The sequence below is a fragment of the Perognathus longimembris genome, chromosome 9, assembly GCF_023159225.1.
Source record: "Perognathus longimembris pacificus isolate PPM17 chromosome 9, ASM2315922v1, whole genome shotgun sequence".
NCBI lineage: Eukaryota > Metazoa > Chordata > Mammalia > Rodentia > Heteromyidae > Perognathus > Perognathus longimembris.
This window is the reverse complement of record NC_063169.1, coordinates 63,129,551-63,149,538: the sequence shown is the minus strand read 5'-3', so window position 1 is coordinate 63,149,538 and position 19,988 is coordinate 63,129,551. Positions and strand designations below refer to the sequence as shown.

The window sequence follows — 19,988 nt, the reverse complement described above, 5'->3', positions numbered from 1 at the left end:
AGGTACCTGAATAATTCAGGAATTTTGCTAGGCTTGATTGTGGGCTCATTTCCATTTCCATCTAGCCAAGGCTCAGAAATATGATAGAGGTTTACAATGAGAGAGGAAAAAAAAATCAAACCCCAAGTCCAATCACATCAAACAAGATTGGACAGCAGGATTAATTTCATTGGGACAAACACTCTCTACTTAGTGACGTCACGAAGCGTGAGTCATGTTCTTATGGTGAAGACAATGGCAAACGTTCTACAGGGAAGTCTTAGGACAAAGGAGCCAGAGCTGAAGAGTTGGTGGCCTCTTGTATCTCACGTTCCCAGTGAGTCTCTCAGTTTCTCAGAAGGGAAGTGAGGGAGGCAGGGGAGCCGAGGGAGGAGGGCGGTCATGAGGCATGCCCTCCTCTTTCCATGTGGGCATTTCTCCCGTGTTCCTTCTAGGATTGTGAATGCGCTCTGCTGCACCCAAGGGGGCAGAGCCACCTACGGGGTTGTCCCTGCAGACGCAAAGTCAGGGAGCCAGATACTTCCTTTTCTGACACCTAAACAAACCCCTGGTGCCCGCTGCCCATGCTATGATGTGTTCTCTGGCTATCAGTAGAAGGGGTCCCTGGTTGCTGTACCAGAGGCACAGGAAACGGCCGGGGTGTTTGCTGGATCCGTATTCACACCAGTCACCCAGCGGGATGTTTGCTTCGCGTGGTGCTTTATCTCAGGACACCAGATCTGTTTTCAATTGTTCAAGGAGGGTCAAAGGATGGGCTTTGAATCCCTGCCCAGAACACCTATGATACTATTTAGCAGCTCAGAAAAGAAAAAAAAAAAAAAAAAAGCTTTGGACAAACGAAGGGACAAATACCACTGAAAACGAGAACGAACTAAGGATCCTGTTACACAGATCAAAAGAACTTTGACTAAAGTCATACGCTTAATAACAATCATTATCTTTAGCTATTAAAAATGGAACCCCGCCCTCATCCATTCAAGTATCTGGCATTATTATTATTATTTTGCAACGGGCCAAAGTCCATGCTGCCCACGATTGAAATCAGAGCCCAGGGTTTGGGAGACAAAGGCCGCGTGGGAGCCGGTGTAAGCGGAGCTGGGTGGAACCAGCCCTGCCAGTGACCATCTGTGCACGCCGAGCAGGTGTTCACACTGTGAAGACAGGGCACGTCCCCCAGGATGACGCCACGCCACAGGGCGGCGAAACAACTCTCACGAGCCTTGATGGATGCGGGATGTGGGCCTGCAGTTCCACGCCAGGGGTGGGGTGGGGTGGGGGGCGCCAGCTCAGCCATCACCTCCCTCGAGGGGAGGGCGTCTGCTCTGTGGAATGAGTGGCCCCTGCGAAGTGATGGCTAGAGCTGCCCGCTCCATCTTTAGAGCCAACCCGGAGCAACACACATGGAGCACAGACATCTTAAGTAAGAAGTGAGGATATTAGTAGAGCTCAGGTCTGCGCAAGGCTCGTGTGCTCACTGCTACGGTGAAGGCATGGATGGGCATACACGATCGCCTCAGAGAGCAGGTGCCAACTGACCGCAAGGCTGGAAAAACGCTATTCCACAGAGTGGTGAATGACAGAAACGGCCCAAACAGGGCTCTTGGGGTCGATTTTTCCATTTCAAAGAAATGATGTTGTTATTTTTTCCAAGACCTAACTGGGGGAAAAAAAAAGCCAAGCCATGCACCCACAGTCATAACGAAAGACCAAAAATAACCCTCGTATCCAAACACGTGTTGATGGGTTTCTCTTAAACTTGTCATCTAATTTCAGAGACAGTGCCCAGGCCCACAGTTCAAGCCCCAGGACCAGCATTAAAAAAAAAAAAAGACCAATAATAACAAAAAAAAGTCCCCCAAGCTGCCCACCGGGGAGTGAGGGCACTTGATATGGTGGCAGTGTTGCAGACCGGCTGAGGTCTTAGCTCCCAGGTGTGGGATGGGTCTCTAGAACCAGCATGATCATCTGAAGGTCAGGTGAAGGTCAGGAGTAGGATACAACTGCAAGCAGTAGAGGCCCGGGCTAAGGGATGGCAGTGCACTCGGGACGAAGGAGTTGGGGGGCTCTGAGACTATGTTTGGTATATGGGGTAGGCAGGGCAGGCCCACACCTTCCGAACGGTGGACTGGGGGTTTTCTGGGATGGAGGTCCGTGTGGTCACATTTAACGTGAGAGGCAGTCAGGGCAGAGCCACCGGGGGTGGCTGCCTTGTCCCCCCCTGCACCCCAAGTCGGAAGATCTGCCCATGTGGGTGTGTTTTCTCAGGCAAGTGTTGAGGGTTGAATTGTATACCCCCAGAGACATGATGGAGCCGAAGCCTTGGGCACTGGTGGCAGTGACTTCTATTTGGAAATAGGGCCGTTTGCAGAGGAGGTCACAGCGGAGGACCTGCAGCCCAATGAGTGGCATTCTTAGAAAAAGAGAAGGCCACACGAAGACCGGGACACAGAGGGTGGACGCCAGGCGACCACGGGGGCAGAGACAATTGTCCCTGGCGCCTGCTCAGTGGACAGCTCGGAAGGTCCAGCTTCCAGAACGGCGAGCGCGCACTCTCCTGTGCTCTAAGCCACCTGCGTGAGGACACTGGCTACGGCAACGTTAGGAAACCAACGGACCAAGATTTCTCTAACACCATTCTCTAACTCTGCAAGGAAAGATGTGTCCTAGTAAGGCTGGAACTTACTCTCTTAAATGCTAGCAGACGCTGGTATAAATTCTGGGACAACAATAATAATTTTTTTTAATTAAAAAATATTAGTTTGTATGATCAGAGGCATGGAGACTTCGCACACCTTTGTGTTCCTCCCCTAAGAGTCTCCTCCTTTGGTCTCAGTGCGTGTAAATGCCTAGAGTCCTGTGTAATTGGTCAGGTCCTGGTGTATTTTAGGTCTAGCGTCTACCTATGAAAGGAAGCATGCGCTGTTCATCTCTCTGAGGTTGGCTTACCTCACTTAACAAGATTTGTTCTAGGTTCACCCATTGCCCTGCAAATGACACATTCTTCTTTCTAATGGCTGTAGAGGATTCCATTGTGTCTAGGTATGGATCCACTCATCTGTTGGAGGGCATTCGGCCCGTTTCCATAGCTTGGCTATTGTGAGTACGGCAGCAATGAACAAGGCTGTCCGAGTGTCTTTACGGTGTCCTGGCTTGTGTGCTCTGGGTAGGTGCCCAGGAGTGGTATGGCTGGGTTGTAGGGAAGATCTATGTTTGTTTAGTTCATTTTTGAAGAACCTCCCGACTGCTGTCCAGAGTGGTTGTACTAGTTTACGTTTCCACCAACAGTGCAGTAAGAATAATCATTGGTACAGGGCTCCTTTGTAGGGATGAGGAAACTTACCTTCTGTCAAGGGCCATTTGCATATTTAGAACACCAGCCATGGGCCACACAAATCCATCACCACAGGTGGGCAGCTGGGGGCCGCCAGTGCAAAGCATCTGTGCCTTGTCACGTACCAAATAATCTCAGGTTTTATAGAGCCTCTCATAAGCAGGATGCCCCCGTGCCAATAAACCTTTATTCAGGGGTGGCATGATTTGGCTTTTCCTGGACTCAATGCACCGATCGCCCGTGGCCTGCCCACCTAACTGCATGTCCCACTCCGGGAGGGGGTCTAAGTCAGGGTGGCTGTTAGGAGTGTAGAGTAACCAAGGAAGGAAAGAAAAACAAGAGAGAGAAGATCAAATGGGCCTACCTGGGTGGAGTCCTGTGCGGCTATGGTTCCGTCAGAACAAGCCCTGAACTTGCTCTGTCGCCGTGTCGAGATCGATGTCGTAAAAGCAGGGCCGAGTGGGCAGTCCGGGCATGGTGCTCATCTGCAGAAGAGCAAGCATTACAGCTGGCAGAGGGCACCCACGGCAGGGCCACGCTGAGCACCGGGTTCCTCTGATCACGCGGTGGCACCGTGACCGCCTCCGGAGCCCACGGGAAGGAAGGAGAAAGCAAGGCTCCCCCCCTCCCCCCGCCAGCTCACAGCAGCTACTGCACGGTGTTTCCAAGCCTTTCCCTCTAAGTCTTCCTGTGGCCCCCCCAAGTCCAGTCCCACTGGCTGCAGGAGGCGGTGGTGTGGGCGGGGGGGGGGGGTCATGGCTTCCTCCTCACCAAGGTACTTCCTGTCGTGGTTCCCTAGTTGCCTGGGTTATGAGTACACGCCTTGTCTCTCTGGAAGCTGTCCTGCTACAGTGCTCAGTAAGGCACCCGATGGCTCTTCTAGAAGGGACTAAACCTCTATAATCTGTGAGGGGCTAAGGATTAGCATAAAGCAATAGTTGAAGAGAACGGAACGATCATATTTAGCACCATCCCTTAGTTCTTGTAAGAAAAGGCCTCATTACAAGGAAGACCCCATAGACACTCCATGGCAGCTGCTGCTCCTTTCCACTCAAGGGCAGAATTCATCAGAAGTTGGTGTCAGAAAGTTTAGATTCACTTGAGGTGACAAAACCCTCAAAGCACCCCTAAGTCAGTATTCCTGGGCCACCTGACCAACTACTATAGTCAACCCAACTGCGCTGCGTTTGCTGACACATTATTGCTAGATCTGAAAATTCAAGTCTCCGCTAGTCACTGTGCTGATGGAAGGCCAGGACAGAGGAAGGCGGGACATGACCTGTGCTTCCCAGAGTTCGCTCAACCGGCAGCCATCCATCAGAACGTGTCTTTTGTTCATTCTGTCACAAAAGTAGACTACTTTAAGAAATTACTTTTACCTCCCTAGTATTATTTTCTTGCATGGATGGGGATTGAACTCAGGATCTTGTGCCTTCTAGCCAAACGATCTGCCACTGAGCTACCTCTCTGGCCCTCCATGTCTTTCTTCTAAGTGGGAGAAAGCTGAGGTGAATCAGAAGATTCTCATGTTCCTTCTCAGTGATGCAGACATGACTTGCGAGAATTGGGCTGCTTATTTGAGATATGCAAGAGCAGACTGGAAAGCAGAGCCCCTGCAGATACTCTGACCCCTGAGAAACAACCAACCATCTCCAGTGAATCTACTTTCAAAATGAAGCTCTTCCCGCTGAGAACCACAGGATGGGGTGATGTTCATGGCACTTTGTATTTTTCACATCAAATTTGCTACCAATAAAAAACACTGCTGTCAGAGCAACGAAGCCCCTGACAAGATTCATGTAGCCCTGTGGGGGGGGGAAACCAAAGCAGAGGACCCTGGGAGGCAGTGGGGCTCCGGGTCCATCGTATCCGGGTGCCCTTCAAGGAAGCCTTCCGCTTAAAATAACCAAGGAACTGCTTAACTCTACTCACTCGTCACAGGCATTAATGGATTCTTTTATAAAGGTCCCCAAGTCAGGGCTTTTGACCTTCAGGACCCTTAACTGCAGTGAATCTCCCAAGTCCCTACTGTCTGTGGGTTAAGCTTCTTCTGGAGAAACCATGGGTTGTGGTAATAGAACAAACACACACGACAGACCAGGAGAGAGAAAGTGGCCATGTATTTAAAAACTAGCCATCCAGAAGCGAAAGACAGAGCAGCTGCATGGCTCGAATCTAAAGCTCAACTCAAGAACTAAGGTCGCAAGTCGTCAAATTAAGCAGGCCATCTTTGATCAAGGACAGCAATTGTATGAGAGAAACCTCCAGGAGCATGACAAGCCTTTTCCAGTCTTCAATTGCAGACATTCTCAAACCCATGCGTAGTATCTACTGTGGCTTTCGTTTGCATTCCCTTAACTACTACGAATGATGGTAAAACTATGGGCTTCTTAGTCCCCTACACAGACAGACAGACAGACAGACAGACAGACAGACAGACACACACACACATACACACACACATACACACACACACACACACACACACACATACTGCCAGTCCTGGGGCTTGAACTCAGGACCTGGGCTCTGTCCCTGAGCCTATCTGTGCTCAAGGCTAGCGCTCTACCACTTGAGCCACAGCACCACTTCTGCCTTCTTCTGTTTACATGGTATTGAGGAATCCAGCCCAGGGCTTCATGCATGCTAGGAAGCACTCTACCACGAAGCCACATTCCCAGCCCACCTTATATTTTCTAGAGTGAAATGTTTTCAAATATTTTGTGCTTTAAAAAAAAGTTATTTTCTTCTTTCCCTCCTTACTTCATCATTGCTTGCTTCCGTCTCTCCCTCCCTCCCTCCTCCTTCCATTTGTCAAGAACTCAAACTCACTACCTCACTCCACTCCTTGGCTATAGCTGTAACCCCTGGAGCTGCACCTCCACCCTGTTACACCGAGTTCTCAGAGTCTGTTTTCTGTTGGTATACATCCTCAGGTGACTGGCAAATATCTTTGCATGCTCCAAAGCTCATTCCATTTCAAAATATCTGGAGTTTTTCCAGATGTCTTTCAGTGTTGATTTCTCATTTAATCCCACTGTGGTCTGAGAACGTATTTTGTGCAATTTGAATCCTTCAAAATTTATTGAGGCTTATTTTGTGGCCCAGAATATGTCCAAGCTGGCAAGCGTTCTGTGTACATTTGCAAAGAGTGTGTACTTGGCCGTTGTTGGGTGGAGCGCTCCATTCATGCCAATTAGGTCAAGCTGGCTTGTAGTATCAGGAAGTCTCTGTCCTTATTGATTTCAGTCCATCTGTTCTGATTAGTTTAGTGTTTTCTCACTCTATTTGTACATTTGCCTCCTTTTCCTTGCAGGTTCTTTTGCTTCGTAAATGTTGTTGTTATACTATTTTCCCCAGAAGTATGTCTATTTGATGTCTATAGATGAAAAGGTCCCTTTAGCATTATGAGTAAATCCTGTTTTTTGTTTTTTTTTTTTGCTATTCTTTTGCTCTCGTTCTACTCTTGCTATGAATACGCTGCCCCAGCTCTTTTGATTAGAGTACCATTTCCCCCACCGCTTCAGTGCCATCTCCTGCACTTTCTCCTTCCATGCTTTCAGTTGCTCATCGTTTATGGTGGTTCAAAAGTAGTGCCGTGTAGGCTGGGAATGCGACTTAGCGGTAGAGTGCTTACCTAGCATGCATGAAGCCCTGGGTTCGATTCCTCAGCACCGTATATACAGAAAAAGCCGGAAGTGGCGCTGTGGCTCAAGTGGCAGAGTGCTAGCCTTGAGCAAAAAGAAGCCAGGGACAGTGCTCAGGCCCTGAGTCCAAGGCCCAGGACTGGCAAAAAAAAAAAAAAAAAAAAGGAAGCCAATCTGACAATCTCTTTATTTTGGTGGGGTATTATGCAGACTATTTACATTTAATGTGATAATTTTTGCTGGTCTTGGGGCTTGAACCCAGGGCCTAGGCGCATTCTACTATTTAAGCTATGCCCTTAGTCAGTTTTGTTTTAGTTATTTTTCAGGTGAGGGTCTCATTTTTCTGCCCAGGCCGGCCTGGGGCACGGTCCTCCTTCTGACATCTCCCACATAGCTGAGATGTCAGGTGTGTACCCACAAATGAAGCTTTTTTTGTTGAGATGGAGGTCTTATTAACTTTCTTGCCCAAATAGTGGCTCTCTCAATTTCTGATTTCTGAGCAGCTGGGGCTCTATGTGCGAGCCACCATGTCTGGCCTGTTTTAGTTCCTTCCTTCCTCTCGCGTGAGGCTCTTATTACATGTATTTTTGTCCCCAAATGCTTTTGTCTGATGTGTTCTTTGTTCACTTTCGTCTTTAAGTAGTCTTTTCTACTGCAATGTCTACTTGCCAATAACTACACTATCCGTTTCACTCCAGGCACTGTAGCTTACTGTCACGATACTTGTTCTCAATGTCCTTGTCCACTAATTCTATTATCAGTGTGATTAATGCGTTTGTTTGGACTGACATTTATCATCTTAGGTGGCATTTTTCTACTTTTCTGTCCATGATAATTTTGTAGGCATGTTAGGCATTTAATTTCATGTTGGGAATTTTTTTTTGTGGTATTGTTGTAACTATTCATTTACTTCTATAGTATTTTTTAGTAAATACTCATTTTGTAAATGTTTTCAGCACTACAAAAACGAAGTAAGAGGCTCCCTCCTCAAAAAAAAAAAAAAAAACAAACCTAAGTAGCCTGACAACATACTGTGACTTCATACTCAGAGGATGGAAAAATGACCAAATACATTTTTTTTTTTCTTGGTTAAAAAACATCCTAAACAAGGCAGGGAAAGTGGCTTAGTGGTAGAGTGCTTAGCATGCAAGAAGCCCTGAGTTCCATTCCTCAGCATCACACAAACACACAAAGCCAGAAGGGGCACTGTGGCTCAAGTGGCAGAGCGCTAGCCTTGAGCACAGAGAGGCTCAGGGACAGTGCCCAGGCCCTGAGTTCAAGCCCCAGGACTGGCCAAAAAACAACAGCAACCCCCCAAAAACGTAAATAAGCAAACGACAACAACAAATAAAACCCCGTTTTGTCTAAGATAAATAGGAAATAACATACATTTTTCACTTGGGCTTATAAAGTCTAACAGTGATAATGATAAAAGAAGGTTATTTCATTCATAAAGAGGATTAATAGCAGCAACCAAATGAATGCTTAGCTGTTTGCTTTTCTTCAACAAAACAAGTCAGTCTTCCTGCACTTTTCTTTCTTTGGGAGGTCAGGTCCTTCATTACGATGAAGAGCTGCATCCCTTCTCCTGCTGCCCTCCCAGTGACCTTGCTGAGTGAAAGCTTCCCACGATGGCACAGCCTCCCAGAACGATGTGGGTCAGACATCCGCCAAGTGTCCGAGCAATTCCCTCGCACGCCGGGAGACGGCCGTACCGTCAACCCGCAAGCAAGCAAGCAAGCACGCAGCAGGAAGTGGCGCTGTGGCTCAAGTGGTAGAGTGCCAGCCTTGAGCAAAAAAAGCTGATAGTGCCCAGGCTCTGAGCTCAAGCCCCAGTACTGGCACACACACACACACACACACACACACACACACACACACACACACACACACACACATATACACCACCACCAAGCAAGCAAGCAAGCAAGCAATCCACCCACTGCACATGCCCTGGTAACAGGAACGCTTTCCCACCATCCCTGGGGTGGCAGTTTGGTGTGGTGGTTTAGGGACCATACAAGTTTTTGATGAAGATGTTGCTTTTTCTTCTACTCCCCGCCCCCACCATTTTACCCCTTGTAGTTTCCTGCAAACCTATTGTAAATTTGGTGCTTGCATGAAAGATTTCCTTCCCAGTCTGCCTGCTAGATGCAGAAGATGACAAACACCATTTATGACACTGCGTTCTATTTTCCACTGGGGGGAAGGGACCTGGAACAGGGTCTTAAGCTGGCTGTGGGTTCCCGGGCGGCTGTGTCCCCTCCTGGTGGTCGGTGGGGGCTTCTGTGAGGAAAGGGGTAGAGGAGGCTCTCTGCTTGAGGAGACAGCACTCTTAGCCCCGTTCACCTCATTCCTAACAGTCCTCGTGGATGCTGGGGAAGCGAAGTCCGTTCACCGTAGGGAGGACACTCGGGCTCCGGAGACAGCTCTCTATGTGGATTACCCAACCATCCCTTCTTCTAGATCAGGGTTGGCAACCTAGGCCTGCACTCCAAATCTGACTATCTGCCTACTGACAGAGGGACTGGAAGTGTCAACTCAGGGCCTTGGGCTTGCTAGGGAAGCGCTGTGCCACTAAGCCCCTTTTACTTTCTTTAAGTGAAGATTTATCAGAACACACACAGTCATGTGCGGATATAGTACATGTGGTCACCATTTGCACTTTCACAGCCCAATGAAGGGGTTAGGGCAGAGAAGGCATGGACCACTAAACTACCATCTGGCCCTGAGAGAAAAGGTGTGTCAATCCTGGGTCTAAAAGAAAGTGTTATGAACAAAAGGACTTAAAAAAATAACAACCCAAGAGAGTAGGAGAACTTGAATGTGGCTGTTTCATAACTTTATGTAAAGGTATCCAAAGCAATTCATAACCAGTGAAATAGCAATTTATAGTCGATGCAATAGGCAATGCCCATTCAACAAGAGGGACGGGTGAGGGTATCTGAGTCCACATGACTGAGTCAACGATAATCTTTGCTTTTTCCGAAAGCGAAAGTCTAAGGTACAAACTTAGTATTTTAGGACAGTGCAGGGAGTCAGATTAAAAATTATTTAAACCCAAGGGGCGTCGTGTCTTTTTACTTAGAATCTATTCCTGTTTTTTTTTTTTAATTTTATCTTCTAGAATCCATTAGAATCATTTTTTCCTAATATAATTTGTAAAACCTGGGCTGGGGGACTGGTTTAAGGGGTAGAGCACTTACCAAACCAATGAAAGGCCTTGAGTTTAAATACTAGTAGTAGCATAACACAAAACCCCAAAGCAGCACACCACCGCCCAAGGTAGAAAGCTCAAAGCTGCAGATGCAAAGCACAGGATGGGGAATTGGCTCTGGGGAAGGCGGTAGCGGGGCGGGGAGGAATGAAGCACAGCTGGAGAACCTACCACGTGGAGCCTGTGTTGAGCTTTTGCCACTAACAGCTGGTGTACAAGGTCCTGCTGCCCACTGTGACAGCAAGGGAGAAACCCGCTTGAGTGTGTCCTGCCCTTCTTGACTATCCAAGCTGGCGGGCTAGGGGCGCCCTATCCAATCAGAGAGAGAATGCTCGCAGGCAGGTACTAAGCGCCTAATGAAAAGCTTTAGGATCCTTTTGTTTCATCCTTGGCTTTGGGTCTTAGGGCGACAGGCACTTCAGAATAAGGCCAGAGTTTTAGACAAAGAAAAATCAAGCCAAGGCAGATGCGCTTGGAGGAGGTGAGCATCGGGGACAACCCAGCGCCTTGCCCCCCGACCGGCCTTCCTCAGCTTTCCACTTCCAATTCCTCATCTGTCACCAAGATCGCCCGGAATGAAGATGGATGCGAGGGCCCGCATGAAATGATACCGTAGTTTCAGTCCTTTCCAAAAATTTAATGAAATCAGGCAAACTGGCACACGTCCACCGAGAGGAGTCAACGCTGGATCAATGCTTCAAAGAGCTTGAACCAAGTTCAAAGGAGAATGCAGCTGTGGCCAAGAATTGATAGTGTTTGTCGGGATACGGACGATCCTGCCAGTGAATGCACCGTTGTTGATGATGGCATGTGGGGCACAGTGGCAATACCTTTGCACACTTAAGAATGTTCTTAAGCTACCTTTTACACACTGTCGAGTTCAACTGTCTTAGAATGTGGGGTTAAACTATAGTCACAAAGTTCATATCAAGCTTAAGGAATTTCTGTTCCATGAAGTTGTTGAAATAAAAAATGATTGGGCTGTCTCCTCAAAGACTATGAAGAGGGGCTCCTGTGATTGGTGGGTGAAACTATGTGAAAATTCCCCCAAAAGCACACAGGAAGAAGAGAGGTAAGAGAGTGGGCTGGGCAGCAGATGGCTGTTCTAACAGAGCCCTCAGTTCAAGAAGAATCCGACCTCGAGCAGCTCGTCAGGGCCATGAGGAAATTCCTCAGCACTTCAAAGATCTGGTAGAATTCTTAACCACGTCCAAGAAGAAAAAGTGAAAAATGATACTGGAAAATCCTGAGGTGTCTCCAGTTCTGTCACTGATAAGATCTTGGCTCGAGTTCCTTTCACTGGGTCACTAGGCAAGAGCCTGGCAAAAATCACAAAGTGGCTTTTCAACTTCAGTGTGGTCAGGCCCATTGGTCTCCCTCCCCACAGATAGGAGGAAAAAGATAAATATTTTGTTGTCATCTTTTGATTTAATCAAAACAGCCTGCGGCTATCAGATCTTCATTCTAACAGTAATTATGGCTTGTTTACCCAGAAGTGTCCTCCCTTGCCAATGGCCAGAACCAGAATGGTCGTATCTGGTTAGCGGTACTCATCTCTTAGGAGACTGCCAAGCCCTGTGGAATTTCCCTCGAGCCTCGCTAAAAGTGACAAAAATGCCACTGAGCAACCATTCACTGAAAAAAAAAAATACATTACACACACAGATATACACACATATTACACGTACGCCAGAAGTCTTCATGTAAAAACTACAGAGGGATCGTGACAAACTGCTTCAGAGTTCTTTGGTGGATAAGCGTCAAGCACGAGTATATGAAGATATTTGTGTTTATTACACATGTAATTACGCACTTCTGTTTCAGTGTAACATACAATCTTATTTCAGGCAATAAGCTGGCGTCTATTACTAATGGACCTAACAAAACTTGTGATGAAAATGGTGACGTGATTTGTGATGGTTTTAACTGGACAAATATAATTTGGTTCTTATCATCAAGTGGATTTTTTTTTTTGTATATGTGTGTACCATTACTGGCACTTGAACTCAGGGCTTCAAACTCTTGCTTGGTTTTTTCATGCAAGGCTACTCTTCCACGTGCGCCACATCTCCATTGCTAGCTTTTTGCTGGATCAGTGGAGATCAGAGTATCCCAGACTTTCCTGCCTGAGCTGGCTTCAAACCACTCCCCTCAGATCTATGCCTCTTGAGTCACTAGAACTGTAGGCGTGAGCCATCTCATATCCTGCTGGATATGAGTTTAATACCTACTAATTGGAAGCACTAAGATCTACACGCGTGGCCTTAACGAGCCAGGCTGAATGAGAGGATCAGCTGCGGGCTTCCAGGGCGGGTCTCAGATGGGGAGACCCCAGGAGGTGGGAGCTTGGTTGTCACGGCAACCTGCCCTCTGGCCACTGACTACGGAAGAGCCAGTGGTAGACTAAGGACTCGCCTTCCTTTTTTCTTGCTGAACTATTTTACAAGCCTCAGCACTGTCGCGCCTTCCTGAGCAGCAGGGCTTCCGTGGGAAGCAGCAAGCCAATTCCCAGGGGCCAGCATCCACTCAACACGCAAGCGACACTAGAAGGGAACGCCTGCAGTCTGGGTGGGTTTCTGAGTGACTTTGTGTCTCCATCATTCACACATCCCGCCATGAGGACCTGCACAGCTGCTTTGTGAGCAGTGGCCAGGAGCCTGAATCTAGCAGCGGCTGAGGCTGGGACCCGGGTCAGACCTTCCGAGTCGATTTGGTCAAGTCCTTCCATCCTTCTCTCCAGGTCTGAGTCTTCCCATTTCTCTTTCTTGTGACCACAGGAGAGTTCTGACCAATACAACGAGCCTAAGGCCCCACTGGCCAGAAAAGTTCCACCCCAGCCCCTCAGCCTGGTGCAGGAGCAGCTGGATGGGGCGGTGGGAGTGGGAGGGGGGTGGACGGGGCTGGGCGGCCTCTGCACCCTCCTTTCCAACAGGAATGAGGGGCACCTGTCTCCTACTTATCTGCTCACTCAACATCTTGCAGCTCAGCCTGGGGTGGCATTTTGGGTACCCCTAATTCTAATGGCACCACAGGGACGGCTGAGAAAGACGTCAGGAATACGAATGCATTTTTCAAGATGGAAAAGAAATATCTGCTACCTTGCAAAGCTCTGACTGGGTTTAATATTTTGTTTTGGAAGAACAATCAGTCATTGCTAAGCTGAGAGGGGGGAAAAAAACAAGACATCCTATTTTCAACAAGTTGAAAGATAATTTAACACTTCAAAGATATTTATCAGGAATTTCCAAGATGGCATAAGGAGAAAGTTCCAGATTTATGACACACACATACACAGTGAATTTCTTTGGAAGCAGGCTCTGTAAGTGAAATCTCAGAGACTCTCAGGAGACAACTCCTCAGATGGACTATTTTTGCCAAGTTTTAGTCTATTTTTTTTTGATTTTTCAAGACTTTGAAATAACATTTTTAAGACAAACAATTTGATTTTGTATTTTGAGAAGCGCTCGCTCTGAGTAAGTTCATCCAGGAGTAGCCTGGTCCCAGAGGGGAGAGGTCGTGTCAGATACACTGAATGTTCTTTAAAATCTAAGTAACATGTGCAGCAAAAAAAAAGGTACTATGAGAAAAACGTGTAACTTTCTTCAACTGTAAGATACTGTGCTTTGTTTAAATCTAAAAAGCAAAAAACTCAAACCAGGGGCTAGGAACGTGGCTTACTGATAAAGTGCTTGCCTAGCATGTATGAAGCGCTGGGTTCGATTCCTCAGTACCACATACACAGAAATAGCTGGAAGTGGTGCTGTGGCTTAAGTGATAAGAGTGCTAGCCTAGAGCAAAAGAAGCTCAGGGACAGTGCCAAGGCCCTGAGTTCAAGCCCCACAACTGCCCTCCCCTCAAGAAAACCCCGCAAACCCCCAAAAATCCAATCGTAATTCAAAATTTTGGTTGTAAAGGTGTATTTTCAAACGCTTCATCAACCCCCAAACTTGAGGGCAGAAAAATGAATTGGACAGCTGCCGTCAATTCCCCCGCCCCATTCTTGACATTTAAATGTCTAATTATTCTATTTGTTTAACTGTCTAAATATATTTGCATAAGTTTGCAAGAGAATCAGATGGAAGCCTTCATGAATTTGTCAATATTATTTTTGGCTAGGCTGATGGAAAGCAAACATGCTACCCTAAAAGCACACAAATGTGAACAGGGAAATAAACAAATTGCCCTCCCATCTGTGTAAGGCACGTTTGTGGGTAGTGCTGGAAAGCAAAATGGCGTTTAAATGGATTATGCATCCTACAAAATATTCAGCCTTTCCTCATGTGAGGCTACACAGCTACACAGCATTAATTAATCATGTTTGAAAGCTGAAAGAACAAAGGCTTTCTGGATGACAAATGAGGCAGTAAATGCAGCTGAGATAAGAGTACAGATTCAAGATCAAGAGGGGACAGATGTATATATATATGTATATATATACATATATACATACACACACACACACACACATATATATATCTACAAATGGCCTGGAACTTGTTTGAAAACTCACATCCTACTATTAAGTTTGACTTACACTTATCTGATGATATACCTGGAGACAATTTCAAATAATGCAATTTATTTCCTATTATTATTAGTAGTAGTAGCAATAATACTAGTAGGGCTTGAATTTGGGGCCTGGGTGTTTTCTTTTACCTTTTTTAGCTCAACATTGGCACTTTACCACTTGAGCCACAGCTCTACTTCTGGCCTTTTTCCTGGTTCCTTGGAGATAAGAGTCTTACTGATCTTACTGCCTATGCCTGCTTCCAGTCTGGATGTTCAGATCTCAGCCTCCTGAGTAGCTAGGATTACAGGTGTGAACCACCCAGTCTGCCCACTATTTTATTTTATTTTTTTTTTGGCCAGTCCTGGGGCTTGAACTCAGGGCCTGCGCTTCTTTTACACAAGACTAGCACTCCACTACTTGAGCCACAACGTCACTTCCGGCCTTTTCTGTGTATGTGGTACTGAAGAATCGAACCCAGGGCTTTGTGTATGCTAGGCAAGCACTCTACCATGAGGCCACATTCCCAGCCCCTGCTGTAACCATGTAGTGTAACCATGTAGTAAGTAACAGTGAACATGTAAGTACATATGATCCAGCCCTCAATAGGCTGGGAATGGATATGGAAAAGGTTGTGTGCACATGTACGTGTACATGTATGCGTGTGAGCGAGAGAGCGAGAGAGCGAGAGAAGAAAGAGAAGGTATCTTCAAACTCTTGGGTGTCCCAGTCTTCTGAGTGATTGGGACTGCAGGCATGCCCAGTTTACTAGTTCACTTCTTTAGGTACCACAGTTAACTCTCAAGAACAAAGCCAAATTATACATGTTGCGTGACGTGAAATGAATGTCTTAAAGAACAATCACCATATGACTTTCTAGTATTCTTATATCCAATTTAAAGTTCACCCAAGAATGAAATCCAAAACAGAATAAAAAAAAATACTCAACACCTTCACTGTATAGTTTTCAAGTTCCATTCCATCTTTCATGAGAGTTCACTTAGATCGGTGTTTGCCTTATCTCTACATTCCACCATCCCAGAGATCACTCTAGCTACCCCACTCCTGACCCTACAATTGATTTTTTTTTTTTGGCCAGTCCTGGGGCTTGGACTCAGGGCCTGAGCATTGTCCCTGGCTTCTTCTTGCTCAAGGCTAGCACTCTGCCGCTTGAGCCACAGCGCCACTTCTGGCCATTTTCTGTATATGTGGTGCTGGGGAATCGAACCCAGGGCCTCATGTGTACGAGGCAAGCACTCTTGCCACTAGGCCACATCCCCAGCCCATGATCGTACAATTGAAGATCACTTGAGGGCAAAGACTTTGCTACATTTATCTTTCACAACTAGTGGCTAACAGAAGCCTGGAAACACGTAATTGCTGGCAACACAAGAGTCCAGGGGAGGCAAAGGTCTTATCAATTCAAGGCTGAATGTGAATGGGGGACTTAGAGGCTGCTTAGACATCCCTTCCAGGTGCAGGTTGCGATACGGCCAGCTCTGCTCTTGCGGGGTCCCAGAACCAGGCTCTTTGGGAAATGACTTACATGAACCAAACTGACAAGCGCTTGTTGGATAACCTAGATTTTATTCCCTGCTGGGCAATGTATGGCTGTCGTTCATAAGCGGGGCCCTTCTTTCCTCATTGGACTCAACCCTGATGATCCTTAGGCCAGCCTAGAACTCCTGATCTCCTTGCCTCAGCCTCCTGAGCGCTGGGATTCCAGGTGTGAACCACTAGGCCTGGCCCTCTTGGTTTCCATGAGCATTTTGGGGAAGGTGCTCAAATCTATATTTGTGTCCCCCTCTGTGTAAACTGTACCAACGACATGGCGTATGTCAATTACCCACTTTCCTCTAAGAGGCTAGGATTTTCACAGGCCGGGTGTAACCAGCCCCCAAAAACAACGTGGGGACTGAGTCACTGAGAACTTCCCTGGGGACAGTGTCTCAGATGTCATAATTCTATGCATGGGTCCAGGTGGAGTCTAGAAGTTTCCCTTGCCTTTTACCTCCTTCACTATTTTGCTTTGTAGCCCTATGTTGTGATAAACCACAGCTGCCAGCATGACCGTGAGCCGAGTTCGGGAGGTGGGGATGGTCTCGCGTGTAGCTTCCTCCTCCAAGTGGATCAGATTCCAGTCTTGCTTCTCTGTGTAAATGACAAGCCCATTCACCAGGAAAGCAAGTCAGGAAATCCCCATCATCAGCTCTTCACATGGCTACTAATCTCTCCCTCCACTCACCCTGCTGTCCAAAGAACTGTTCTAAAATGTTAGCATAATCGTGGAATCGCTCCACCTAGGCTCCCAGGACTTGCGAGATAAAACTCCACACCTCAATGTGACCCTCAAGTCCTCCCGGGGCCTGGGTCTCTGCCTCTGGGCACATTGTCACAGTTCCTTCCCACTGCCCGTACACCGCCATCAACTTTAAAGGATGTGAGCGGTCTCGTCCCATGCCACAAACCTTGTCCTTCATTGTTTGGCTGTGGCAACACCCTTCCTGGCGGGAGTCTGAGCCCTCGGTGGTCTCCGCCCCTGGCACCATCTCCCTGTCCGCAGGAATAGCGTGCCGCCCTGGGTGGCGGCCCAGGCCTTTGCAGTTCCTAGGGCCTACCATACAGCTGCTCTTCCCAACAAGAGAACCAGCGGCAGGCCTTGCGCGCGCGCACAGCGACGCACTCGCTAAGCTGGAAGCGCATCAGGAACGCTCATTGCCCACTAGGGACCGTGACCCCCCCCCCCCCCCCCCGAGAAAGAAGCCTCAGGGTGGAGGGGCTGCTGATACCTGGACTCTCTTCATAAAAGGCAATGACAATCTCATTCTCCAGCGCTGTCCTTCTGAATTGTCAGTGATCCTGGCCGTGCCCACAGTGACAGGCCTGAGGCCTTTACTATGAGCATGTCAACCGAGCTGTTTCCTGCGGATTTTTCTCCCTGTACACTCAGTAGTTCTCATCTTAGAGGCATCTGCTTGCTGACCTTGGCTTGCTCTGCCTTTCACTTAAATCCTAGGTCCCTCCTCAAGTGTCTATTGTGCTCTCCCTGCAGTACAGGAAGGATTGCAGCCTGGAACCAAGCACAGCCAAAAATCCAGTGAAAGCATCAACTTACTCATAACTAAAATGAATGCGTCCCTAGTGCATTACATAACACGGTGAGGGACGGGCGTCCCTGGCCACGCCAAGAATGAACGGAGCATGCCCACAGGGTGGAGGGCGGGGCAGCCGGCCCGGCGAGAGTCAGGAGACGCTCAGGGAAATGCCAGTCTCCTGGTGGCTTGATTCGAGAAGGGTTTCCAGGAGGGAAATGTATTTAACAAGATTTGAAGAGCAGAGCCTCATTCTAATGGCCGTTGTATTATTATTATTACTATTATTATTATTATTATTATTGTGCCCAAACTGGGGCTTGAAATTCAGGGCCTGGATGCTGTCCCTGAGCTTTTCTGTGCAAGGCTGGCAACTCTTACCACTTGAGCTTTTTGCTCATTCATGGGAACTGAGAGTCTCACAAACTTTCCTGCCTATACCGGCTTTAACCTGTGATGCTCAGACCTCAGCCTCCCGAGTAGCTAGGATGACAGGGGTGAGCCACCGCCACCTGGCTTGTTAAACCATTTTAATCCTTTGGTGGTTGTCATTTCTCATTAAAAAAAAAAAAAAAAAAAAGGGCACTATCAAATTTTACATTCTGGCTTTGTAGAAATGTCAACGACCTCCTGCTTAGATTTGTAAGAGCTGAGATCAGAGGACATCCCCCGTCCTGCCCCCGGGATGAGGGGGTGCTTGTGTTGCCTGAACCCCGGAGTCAGTGCGCCCCACCGCCCTATGCCGTTCTGCTTTGGGGTTGAAACCCAAGTTCCCTTAGAATCTTGGTGACAGGCTCATACCCGTGCGTGGCAATCCAGCAGGTAGAGCACACAGCACCCCCTTCCTTCACACTGGCAGCGGGGGTCCCCTTGCACGAGGGCAAACTCCACGTACGCCCGTGGATCATCATTTTCATAACGCTGTTCTATCTGGGGGCTAAACGGGTATCTGCAAGCTAATTACCATCTATCACGCGGAAATGGTTTTCAATGGAATTAATGGTTCTGGCTAGCTGTCACGTGGCTGGTCATCTGTCATCCCGAGAGTAAGGTCAAATGAGCCCCCATGTTTTTTGCAATGTCCCAACAAGCTGTCTTTAAGATCAGAAAGACGCTTTGCGCCCATGATGACGAGCACCGGTGCCCCCCTGTACTGCTCTTTTCTGAACCCCAGCGCCTCCCGTACTGGCTTGGGGGTTCCCCTGAACAATGACGTCCTCATCTCTCTTATCTCTCCATAGGGGGAAGCTATTACTATTTCATTAAAACATCAATGTGGGAAATCAGCTAGGCTCTTATTATGTATGGAAAATAAGTATGAGAAGAGGTCAAACCCTAACCCTCCATAAATATGCCAGAGGCTGCTGACTGGCAATGAAATAAAGATTCTCCGCATGGCTTTCCTCAAAGGTCAGACTATTCCCTGGGCTATTTTAATTAAGAAGAAAGGGTGGGAGCACCATCTTATGCAGTTCCTTTTTCAGTATGGGGCAATCTAGGCCTCAGATGTCAGCTGCCAGGGTTCCCTTAGAAAAGAGTTCTGAACCTGCCTTAGGTACATTAACAGAGGACAGAGGCTCTGGGACCCACAGCACAAAGCATAGCTGGTGCTATTAGGGTGCACTTGCTCGCCCTCCCTCCCTCCCTCTCTCCCTCCCTTCCTCCCTCCCTCCCTCTCTTCTCTTCTCTCTCTCTCTTTGTGCTGGTCCTGGGGCTTGAACTCAGGCCTAGGTGCTGTCCCTGAGCTACTTTTGTTCAAGGTGAGTGCTCTGCCATTTGAGCTCCAGCTCCACTTCCAGCTTTTTTAGGAGTTAATTGGAGCTAACAGTCTCATAGACTTTCCTGCCTGGGCTGGCAGTGAACTGGAGTCCTCAGGTCTAGCCCTCTGAGTAGCCAGGATTACAGGTCTGAGCCACGGGCACCTGTGGCTGGCAGCTTGTCCTTCCTTCCTTCCTTCCTTCCTTCCTTCCTTCCTTCCTTCCTTCCTTCCTTCCTTCCTTCCTTCCTTCCTTCCTTCCTTCTTTCTTATATTTAGGAAAGTAATTACTTGGGGATCTGGAAGTTGTCAGTTTATGTGTCCAATAAGAAAGCACAAGAAAAAAGAAAGGAAAGAAGTAGAAAAAGAAAAAGAAGGAAGGAAGGAAGCAGGCAAGCAAGGAAGGAGGAATGCGTGGCGGGTGGGGAAGCCGGCCTT

General features: G+C 47.7%; 1 protein-coding gene across 1 annotated transcript in view; it reads right to left on the bottom strand.

Moving 5' to 3' along the window:
• The window catches only part of Mthfd1l (methylenetetrahydrofolate dehydrogenase (NADP+ dependent) 1 like), a 118,645-nt gene that overhangs the window by 3,225 nt on the left and 95,432 nt on the right, over positions 1-19,988 (bottom strand). The window contains exon 27 of the mRNA XM_048354286.1: positions 3,696-3,816. Within this exon, the coding sequence (XP_048210243.1) occupies positions 3,727-3,816 (90 nt within the window). The 3' untranslated portion in view covers positions 3,696-3,726. The remainder of the gene's footprint in view (positions 1-3,695; positions 3,817-19,988) is intronic.